The sequence below is a fragment of the Coptis chinensis genome, chromosome 7, assembly GCF_015680905.1.
Source record: "Coptis chinensis isolate HL-2020 chromosome 7, ASM1568090v1, whole genome shotgun sequence".
NCBI classification, from domain to species: domain Eukaryota; kingdom Viridiplantae; phylum Streptophyta; class Magnoliopsida; order Ranunculales; family Ranunculaceae; genus Coptis; species Coptis chinensis.
This window is the reverse complement of record NC_141462.1, coordinates 19,595,250-19,606,482: the sequence shown is the minus strand read 5'-3', so window position 1 is coordinate 19,606,482 and position 11,233 is coordinate 19,595,250. Positions and strand designations below refer to the sequence as shown.

General features: G+C 37.1%; 1 protein-coding gene and 1 long non-coding RNA gene across 2 annotated transcripts; one reads left to right on the top strand and one right to left on the bottom strand.

Moving 5' to 3' along the window:
- Positions 1-3,629: 3,629 nt before the first annotated feature.
- On the top strand, positions 3,630-5,486 carry LOC147486477 (uncharacterized). Its single transcript, XR_015202008.1, has 3 exons — positions 3,630-3,839; positions 4,255-4,295; positions 4,957-5,486. It is a non-coding gene; the product is annotated as an uncharacterized LOC147486477 (long non-coding RNA).
- A 4,248-nt stretch (positions 5,487-9,734) lies between these two features.
- Positions 9,735-10,886, bottom strand: LOC147486476 (uncharacterized). The gene has a single exon (XM_086573744.1). It carries the CDS (start codon positions 10,884-10,886, stop codon positions 9,735-9,737), a length of 1,152 nt encoding a protein of 383 aa, XP_086429870.1.
- Positions 10,887-11,233: the final 347 nt, after the last annotated feature.

Genomic DNA, 11,233 nt, shown 5'->3' with positions numbered 1-11,233 from the left:
GAAGGTTAAGGCTAAACAAAACTTGGCTACTCATCTCCTCTTTAGTTTAGTTGTAAATTAGGGTTTTCTCTCTTACCTTTTAGTTAATTAAACCTTACATTAGATAATAAATTAGTTTTCTTCTTTAGTTAAACCCTAGTTATTGTTTTATTAGCCTAATCACCATTAATTCAATTCAAGTTATCTTTAATAAATTAGTTCTTCATTATGTCTTATTCTTATTCTTTTAATCATGATAGTCTAATGAATCATAGCTAAACCTCCATTAGAAGGGTTTGATTGAAGCTTTGATGAAGACTTGATGTGTTAGTATAGAATAAGTTGTAGTGAAATATTCCACTCTAGAAGGTAATTAATTCACCATGAGAATGGGTTTCAATTGCCTCACATGCTAATTATTAGTTTGTAGAGATTGCCATGAATAATTAGTGACTAAAAAAACCTAATATTTATGTGAAAACAGAAAGATTAGGATTGTAACAACTCTATACTAGCATATTAAGAATTAATCAAGGTGGAATCAAATCCCCCTAATTCCTTCTCTATTCTTCTTTATATTTTATTCAAGTTATATTCAATTGCTTTAATTAAATTAGTATAAGTTAAATTCATATATTTAGTTTTATAGTATAAATTCACATCTATAAATATTGCTCTCACCATTATTTTCTTTGTTTTCTTGTGTTTGATTAATTGGATTCTATTTATGTCTTGGTATTTTAGGAGTGGAACGATTCCGTACTCTATATATTGTATGAATATACATGTGAAAATAGAAAATAAATAATTGATAACGTAAGATTAAGTTAGAGAAATCAAGTATTAGTTTTTACGGGTTATCACACGCCCCATATGCTTCAACATAAACCTTTGGCATGTATTTCATTGTTTAGATCAAGTGGTAAGGGTAAAGTTACAACCTCGCCCCTGAGCGTTCTCTAGCTATCTGACATATTTTTCACATAAAATAAGGTAATATAGAAGAAATGAGCTGAGTTGTTATACTCATACATGTAATCGCACCATCACACCTAAATTTACTCACCCATGAGTTAGGGAAGAGTGTGTAAATGCTCCCATCTGGCCTAAATTACTCACCTATAGGATGGATGGGGGATTATTTATTTAGAAACCGCAACCATCTTTGATTTGACAAATAAAAATGGTTGATTGAAAAAGTGTTCACATTATTCATTCTGGCCTATAACTCTTTTTTCCAAATGCATCATTGCTAGATGGACAAAAACCTAAAAAGGAGGCATCTACTTAACAAAACAGGGCAGTCTTGATAGCCAACGGCTGAGATTCAATATGAGGGGGGATAAATCGAGGGTCAACAATCCACAGAGTGAGTAGGATTAGGAATTAATTAGGAGTTTTAATTGTGAAATCAAACAAAAAAAACCTTCTCCTCTTACCTCATCTACTTCCTCAGACACCGTGTTTGTGAAATTAAACAAAAAAAACCCTTTGCCTCTTACCTCTTCTTCTTCCTCACACACAGTGTTGTACTGTCATTCACTCTAGAATTTTTCTTTCCAAAATCCTTCGGTCTCCCATTTCTCCAATTCCTCTCTCTCTCCAAAAGATGGAAAACATCTATCTTGATCAGTTCTTATTGGAAGCTTGACTCAGGTAAGCCTTCTCTCTTTCCTATATCGGTATGTTTTGTGAAGAACTCTTCTTCTGATGAACAAAACATTATCCACTCCTCTTTCATGAATTTGCGAATCTCTTTTCCCAACCCTCGATACTGCCACATATTATTTGTTACTTTAATATGATTTGAGCTGTTTTGCTATTATAGCTTCCGGTCAGGGGGGGGACGAAGTTCTATATGTTTGAAGATCATGGAAGAACGAAACTCAGACCTACCATTCCAGGTAACTAGATTATGTTTCTTCAAGAATATTCTGTAGTTTAGGGGGGTTTATTAAAGTTTTGTGCGTTTACTTTGTCGTAGAACAATGTTGAAGTGGTTGCATATGAAGATGAAGGCACGTCTTATTGTTCCGACCAAGGTTTTTCTCTTTCTCTTTACAAATTTTATTCTTAGTCCCCTTGAATATCTCTACTTCAAATGCATTTTTTGTAACTTCAAGTTCTTTGGAAGGCTCAACATCAAACCAGTCCTGTAGTGATTGGCACATGGTTAGTATGTTCCCCTATCATAGATGGAGCTATGTTCTTTTAGTATCGATAGCTTAAAATTATTGCTGCTAAACTCTTTGCATTTAATGCTTGAGACCCCTTGATAGAATTAAATTTTCACTTTTACTCCTACTTAGCTAAATTATACAAGGAAGAAGTAAACTATAATTTGCATCTTTTGATATCAAAGTTCTACTCTCAATTATCATGCAATAAAACTAGAGTAAGAATTCGTTCAACTCCTAGTTGCTTAGAAAATACTAATTCCACTAGTGATTAACAATTAAACATCACGAGAGTAATGATTCTAATATGGTGAAAACTAATATGGAATATATTCTAAATTAAACTATGACAATTAAATAATAAGATATGAATATGAAGAAGGAATTAGGGAGATTTGAAATCCACTTTGATTAATCCCTAACATACTAGTATAGAGTTTGTTGCAACCCTAATCTTAATGTTTTCACACAAGGTTCAACATAAAGGTTAGGTCTTTTTATCCTTAATTATTCATGGTATCTCTAGCCAACTAATAATTAGCATGAGAGGAAGTTGAAACTCATTCTCATGGTGAATGAACTACCCTCGTTTAGGTGTATTTTACTTATTGCTAAATAGACAACCCTAGACTTGAAGCTCTTAAATTCAACTATTCTATACTAACACATCAAGTCTTCATCAAAGCTTCAATCAAACCCCTCTAATGGAGGTTTAGCTATGGTTCATTAGACTATCATGGAATAAATAATAAGAAGAAGACATAATTAAAGGAATATAAATAACTTGAATTGTATTAATGGTGGCTAGGCTAATAAAACATAAACTAGGTTAAACTTAAGAGAAGTGGTAGGTGATACTTAGAGTTTTGCCTTAGTCCTCTTTATATAGGAGATGGCTAGGTTTATAATTTCGTGTATGGGCTTTGGAGCTATGTTTTGGGCCACTAAATCAAGCCCAAAACCTAATTACTTAAGTCCAAAAAGGGTTTATCTAATATAAATTATTGTAACACCCTTTACATCTATTTTTACTCCTCTTATTGGATTAAAGCCTAGACCATTAGAAAGCCCTTTTTGAGCCGGTTGTTTTGACATATAATAGGCCCAATTCCGAGGTCGAAATCCAAAGATATGGCCTGCGAAAGTTATGTTAACTGTTATGCTCTATTTCTGCCCGCGTTGACTTTGACTTTTCAGCTTTAAAAAAGTTTTTTCTCCTTAAAACTTGGGCTTTAACCATATAACTTCTTAGGCTAAGTCCAATGGTTTGGTGCAGCAAAACACCAAACCACAATAGCACAGTGTATACCGCTAGTGGGATAGCGAAATCAGACCCAATGGTTTGTTTTTTTTGCCGCCAGTGATACTGGCGTGCAGCCAAAATATCAACTTTGTTAAATATCGTTATTTGTTATCCACAATAATATCGTTAAATATCGACCTTTGTTATCCGCCATCAGCAGTGGCGAGCAAGAAAAAAAAAACCAGGTTTTTGTAAATGCCACTCCACATGCATGTAGATAATTATCTCCCATTTTACCCTTTCTCTCTCAAAAAGAAAAAACAACAAAACACCGAAAAAAAAAATTACTCTCACTCTTCAACACCACTTTGGCGCGAGAAAAATAGAAGTCTAGCATTGGCGCCGAAATTTGGATCTTTCATCGCCACTTCCACAAATAGGTATGATTTTGATGAACTTTATATTTTTTTTGTGAGTTTTGAGCTGAAATGAAGGTATTATTCATTGATGGAATTGGAATTAGTATAGTTTTGAGAATATTTCTTCAGTCGTGTATATTGTGCTTAGTATATGCTTGTGTTGCCATTGATTCCATAATATATGTTTTTGTGGTCATTGAGACTATTGGGACTTGTTCATCTTTTCTAGTCCATTTCATAGATCTTTTCTAGATTCAACAAACAAGGTCACTTGTTTGTGTATCTTCATAGCATAATATTGTCAAACTGGTTGTGCACCCCTTTTCGTGTGTGTTCGACACTCGTCTGGGGAGTTTACTCGACTAATTATTCAAGCCCTTAATGCGATCATTGAAGATATTTGGGCTAAAAAGTTCATGAATTTTATTATTGGCAGAAATCAGTTATTCATGGACGGTTTAACCCGTGAGTTGCCCTGTAAGTTGGAATATCATTATTTACGCTGTATTTCATCTTTGACTCCTATTGGTGCAATTTGCTTTTAAAACTGAACTTTAATTTCGTTAGGCTGGTTTGAGATATAAATTATCTCTAGTACCTGAAGATGAAACCACATCCTGCCTAGTTATGCTTTATGCACTATCTTGCGAGATTTTATTGTTTCATGGTAGACTTTACAATGGTCAGAAAAAAGAAGTACCGCACATGATCCTAGATAATTTTAATAATGGATTGGTGTAGTTTTATAGCAGAGCTGGGTCTATCTTTGGTGCTAAAGTTCAGTCACCTATGGAGAAGGTATTAATGATGTTCGAATCACAACAGGGACAGGTTCACACAGTATTATAAATCTGCAGGATGAGGGCCGTTTATAGATTTTTACCGGATGCCGGGACGAATATGCAATGTGCTTTAGAGAGTAAATGGTTTTCCCAAGTTCATCTTATGTGTCGTTGAAACTTTATTAGTGAGGCTTCATATATATAGATATATAGCTAGATAAATGGATGGATTACAAACTTTTTGACCTGAATATTCTAGAGCATTTGATGTAGCAACAATCCAATTTTGCATTACATTGAAGAAGATGGATATATGAATATGGATGTTCTAAGAACGTAATTTTGCTTGTTTTCAGATTAGGTATAATAAAGGATGTTTGGATTGAGGGAGTGATTGATGAAATTTGAATGACTGTCAAAGAAACTACACGGATACCGTCTTTTGTAGATACAAAAACTCGAGTTAAATTGACACTTCCAAGTGAACCTCAACAAAGAATTGGAAGTGTGTTTTGCTTTCACTTTCTTATCGTAGACAATTCTGCTTTTATAATTTGGTTAGATTTTTGTTAATTTATAACGATGTGTTATAAAACCATGGTAGGTTTCAATTGATGTGCTACAAGTTTTTGTGGGACAATTTAGTCACTAATAACTTCCCTGCAAGCCAGTTCTTCAAGCACTTTGACTTGGATTCTCAATACATATTACGCAAAGAAATCCAAGAGCGAGCTGCTCCTTCATTCGAAGCCAAGGTTAGAAACACATTGTCTAAGTCTCAGCAATACATCCACCTAATTTGGTAAATGATGTGTTAGTATCCTTTTGTATGCTTCTCAAACATTTGTTAAAAAATAATAAGTGAGCCTAAGACTCTAAAAGGATCTATATTGAATTAGTAAATCCTCCAGGCACAGAGACACTTCACACTTGCATGGGATTTTTTGGGTTGAGGCTAACCCTACCATTTTCATTAAAACAAACCAAAAAGTTTACAATCCTCCCTAAGAGTATGATCATTAGAGGAAGATCCAATAACAAAGAAGTGTATGTGATCCACCTGATCCCAGATGGAGATTTAGTCTATACTGGCACAAAACTCACCTAAAAACTTGCATGGCTTGTTAAATCACCCTTAATATGATCCTTTTAGTCATAAGGACATCTGTTAAACTAGGAGCATTTGCCCGTTTTTAGACTGAAGCATTTTGCAAACCAAGAAAGATCATGCTAAATGAAATGGTGGAACGAATTGAACTTGTCATACCAACAGTAGAAAGAAAATGAAGATAAAGTCTAGGTAGTTTAATGCGACACTTAATTTTATTTGTTATAATGCCATATTATCTAGTTTTGTGCTATATCATAACTCGCACTTAATTTTATTTGTCGTAATGCAAGACCCATTTATTTAGTTTCATATTATAAATTATGTTTGATTTTGGTGTTACTTTATTTCTCACTAGTTACAATGTCTGGCATTTTACACAAACTTCAGAGGTAAGGGTACAAAGTCGAAAAAATCAGGGGGACCAAATGCCCCAAATCCAGAAGATATATGTTTAGGGACTTCTTATTTTGAGTTTGATCCTAGTTCTTATCACCGTGTTGTTGTAGAGAAAAGTACACACATATCTTTTACTCTTCGTGAATGTGGTGGAATAAAAGAAAAAGTCGGTAAGAAAGGGACTTTGGCCCCTATTATGGAATGGTTGAGCCTAGTGAACTTTGGAGAATTTCAATCGATGCTTTAGAATGTTGGTTTTGATGTCTTTGCTCAAATTGACATTGAAAAGTCTGATAGACAGTTAGTTGAAGCAATTGTAGAGAGATGGTGAGACTCTACCCACACATTTCATTTTCCATGTGGCGAGATAGGCTTTACGCCACTTGAGATCTCAATGCTTACGGGGTTGCATGTTAGAGGAGGAAAGATTATAGCATTTGATTCAAAATATGAGTTATTTGATGAGGTTGTCAAATATTTACCTTTTTTAACAGGGGGTGAGATTTATAGCGGCAGCATCAAACTCAGTCATTTAGATATGTAAACAGCTTATGCAGTGCAAGATGGTGTTAATGAAAGGGAAATAGGGTTTCGTGCTTTCATGTTGTATGTTATTGGAAATATATTGTTAGCAAACTCCCACAGCAAGGTTCGTTTGGGATATCTAGTTTTTTTTTTTTTTTTTTTTTTTTTTTTTTTTTTTTTTTTTTTTTGAAATAACTAGGGGTTTTGGGCTCCCCAACCTTTATTTATGGGACTAAGATACTCGCAGATACATCTTTCCTTCCTTATCCGCTAGGATCAAATCATTAAATTTGTGATCCAGCGGTGGAATAAAGTACACACACTCATTACAAAATTGCCTACTTAGCTTAGATAGATAATCTGCTACTTGGTTACCCTCGCAAAATACATGCTTGAAAGTTACTATCTCGAACTTCAAAATCTCAGCTTGTATATGAGCAGCTATGTTCCGGCAGTGCAATGGCACCTCTTCCTCCTTCACCAAAATTCATATCGCCCTCAGAGAATTCGACTACACTTGAATTTTGCTAATCCTCATATTTGCCACGCCTTCTAGCCCTTTTTGTACTCCCAACAGCTCCTGGTACAGAACTGACATTCTCATTGAGCTGCCATTATAAGCCATTAGAGTATCTCCATTCCTATCTCTTACCGCTCCACCATAGCTGGCCCTTCCTTTTTGTATCGATCCATCTGAATTCAGAACTACTAACCCATCAGGTGGTTCACTCCATTTTACCCATATCTCCTCTCTTTGCTTTAGCGTAACTCCTATTCCCAGTCTCGCTAGTAACACTTTCGTAGCCTCCTCCTCCTTTACCTGCTCCGGCGTTTTACCCATATAAATCTTCATACTGCTCAAGACTTTCTGGCTCACCACATCTGCTGACCGAAATCTATCTTTCTTCAACCTCCAGTTCCGCTCATTCCAAATGGTTTGGACTGCCGCATAGGTAAAGGCTCTTATCACTTCAAAAGATAAGGTGTTTGCTCTACACAGTCTCATCAAGTAGTACCATTCATTATGTGATGCTCGCACCATCTCTAGCAGCCCCATGGCTATCTTGAAATTCTGCCAGACCAGTTTTGAGAACGGACAATCAAAGAAGAGATGAGCTGAACTCTCTTCGTGAACCCCACACAAGCAACACTTTGATTGCACTATCACCCTCTTTGCCCTTAACTTGTTCTAAGTTGGGAGAGTACCCAAAAACAGCTGCCAAGTGGTAAAGGAGTGCTTCAGTACAGTGTATTTCCCCCACACAATCTTAAACTATTTTACCTTACTTCGCACTCTTTTCAGTACAGAGTAAGCTGAGGAAGTAGTGAAAGCTCCTGTATTGCTTAGGGTCCATGTCACCTGATCCTCATCAATGTAGGAGTTTATCTCAGTTCCCATAATCCAATCCTTTACCTCACCCTCCGGCATATCAATGATACAACTTGACCATCTCCCCTCTCTTAAAACTGCGGACACCTTCGCATCCTCTGGGACGATATTGCCTAACAAGCTTCTGGCTTGGTTATTCAAGTATAGAGGCCCTGAACACCATGGATCATGCCAGAAACTAGTACCATTGCCATTCGCTATACAATATTTAACAAACTTCCATGCGACTTCTCGGTGTTTCAAAATCCCTCTCCACACCTAGGAGCAATCCCTCGACACCTTCATAGTCCAAAACTGCTTGTGCTTTATGTGTTGCTGCCATGCCCATCTAACCCACAAACAATCTGATTTTGCAAGCACAGTATGCAGCTTGATTCCAAACTTTTGGGTCCACAAGACCAAGCCCTCCTTGATCCTTGTCAAATCTGAGAGTAGCATGACTAGCATGATGCATCTTCCTATCCATATTTGGCCTTGCCCATATGAACCTATTGCACAGCTTCCCCACCTTCTCAATCACTGTTTTTGGCAACACAAATGTCTTCGCCCAATAGGTTTGGAATGATGCTAGAACAAATTTCACCAATTGTATTCTTCCGGCTCTGTTTAGGTCTTTATTATTCCAATTTGAGATTCTCTCTATGATCTTTTCAATTAGAGGCAAACATTCTCTTATACCAAGTCTAGTGGCCGTAAGAGGCATCCCTAAATAGGTAACAGGGGGGAGCTACCAGAGAAATATTCATAACTGCCACTAATTCTCGTCCTTCTTCTTCTGACATGCTACCCGTTAGGAGAGTAGTCTTTTCATTGCTAAACTGAAGCCCGGTAGCCTGAGAGAAGTCCTGCAATATGTCTTTTATAGCCAGCATAGATTCCATATCACCTTTGCAGAATATTAGGACATCATCGGCAAAGCAAAGATGAGATATCTCCAATTTCCTACATTTGGAGTGAGCACTGATTATTTTATGCTGAAGCCCTTTGTAAAGAAGAGCACTCAAGATCTCCATGACTAGCACAAACAAATAAGGAGAGACTGGGTCACCCTGTCGAAGCCCTCTTTTCTCTTCAAAATACCCTTCCGGAGTCCCATTTACCAGTACTGAGTACGAAGGAGAAGCATAGCACATATGTAGCCATTCAATGAATAGGAGATGGAACTTAAACTTATGCAAAATAGCTTCTACTGCTTGCCAAGACACCGAATCATAGACTTTCTTTATATCAAGCTTGATAGCACATCTCTTCTGACCATGTTTCCTAGAATAACCCCTTAGCAACTCATGAGCTAATAACAGGTTATCTTGAATTGACCTCCCCAGTATAAAAGCTGATTGTGTACTTGAGATTAAGGAGGATATACAAGTCTTCATTCTGTTGGTTAGAACCTTTGATACACACTTGTATACAATATTACAGCATGCTATGGGCCTGAACGAGCCCACAGTCGTAGCATTCTTATTTTTCGGCACAAGACAGAAGAGAGTGGAATTTATTCCTCCTATCAATTTCTTTTGAAGAAACGTGTATTTGATAGCGCTGGTGAAATCAGCCATAATAGTAGCCCAACTGTTTTTGAAGAAGCATGCATTGAAGCCATCTGGTCCAGGCATTTTATTATCCTCCATGGCAAAGAGAGCTTCCTTTATCTCCTTATCAGTTATCGGAGACTCTAGAAATCGGCTTGTACTCTGATTAATCTCCTTCACTTACAAGTTATAGAGAAACCCAGAATCACAGGAGACAGCCGAGGGGACTCCCAGTAAATTATAGTAGTACTGCAGGAAAGCATTAGCTATTGGCTCTCTTCCCTCTCTTCGAATACCATGTGCATCAATGATATCCCATACATGGCTTCGAGTATTCTTTTCCTTTAGTGCATTAAAGAAATAGGCACTACATTTATCCCCGAACGACAACCAGTCAATATCAGTCCTATGGAAAATATCAGCTTCCTCCAGTTTTATCAAATAACAAAGCTTTTCCCGCAACTCAAACTCCTTTGCACTGAGGGAGCAATCCAGTGGATTCTGGTGAAGTGTTTCTTGGACTTGCTTCAATTGCACTCTCGTTTCAGCCACTATTCTCTGAGTATCATAGCAAAAATTCCTTGCCCAACCTTTCAAAACTAGCTTCAAATTTTTCAGCTTTCTTGTTAACATATACGGGGGGCTGCTATTAGTTGTAATGTCCCAGCACACTTTAAGAGTTTCTTCAAAATCTTGGTGCTTCATCCAGAAGTTGCAAAATCTAAACGGGGGGTGGCTTCTGAAGGAGTTTTGGAACGTCATCAACAGCGGACAATGATCTGAACATCCTTGCGTTAAGACTTCCACCTTTGTAGCCAACACAATAGCTGACCAAGCTACATTGACAAGGCATCTATCAATTTTGGACCATTTTATAATATTTCCCCCTCCACTGTTCCACGTGAAAAAACATCCTGAAGCCGAGTGGTCAAATAGCCCTGCTACATTTAAGCAACTTGCAAAAGGCTGCGTCTCTCTAGGGTGAACTGCCGAGTCGCCAATTCTTTCATGTGAGAACAAGACGTTATTAAAATCTCCCATTATACACCATGGACCATGAATCCCTGCACTTAAGGCTTTTAACTCGTCCCACAGAATTAGTCTTTCATGGCTTTTATTCTTCGCATATACTACCGTTAACAGGAAGGTAAACCCATACTGCCTACTAGAAACCTTACAATGTATGAATTGATCCCCTTCCACCTCCTTTTGAACTTCCAATAAATTCCTATCCCATATAATCCAGATTCGGCCATATTTATCCGATGAGTAATTATGCTCTGTAGCCCAATAAGGACATACCAAACTTGCAATGGTACTAAAATTCTCCATGCGTACTTTTGTTTCCAAAATACCTATACAACTAATCTTATTCTCTACAAGAAATTTATTCAACTGTTTTGCCTTTGTGAAGTCATTTAACCCCCTAACATTCCAACTACCTATTTTAATCATTGGAATTGGTTACTGTCTCCTCTTCTTCCCATTCCCTTTTGATCTGCCCCTACCTTTCTTCTCTGACTGTTTCTTCTGTTCAACTTCATTTCTCTTCTGAGCTCTTGTTTGTACCGAGGTAGTCACACCAAATTCTTGTAGTGGTCGTGGAGTGGAGTCCTTGTCCCCAAACAGTTTAGGCTCGGCATCCGATATATCATCATCTTCCAAATCTGCAAGCTCCT

Coding starts and splice junctions, on each gene's coding strand:
- LOC147486476 (XM_086573744.1), bottom strand. CDS start 10,886: ATGGAGAATTTTAGTACCATTGCAAGTTTGGTATGTCCTTATTGGGCT.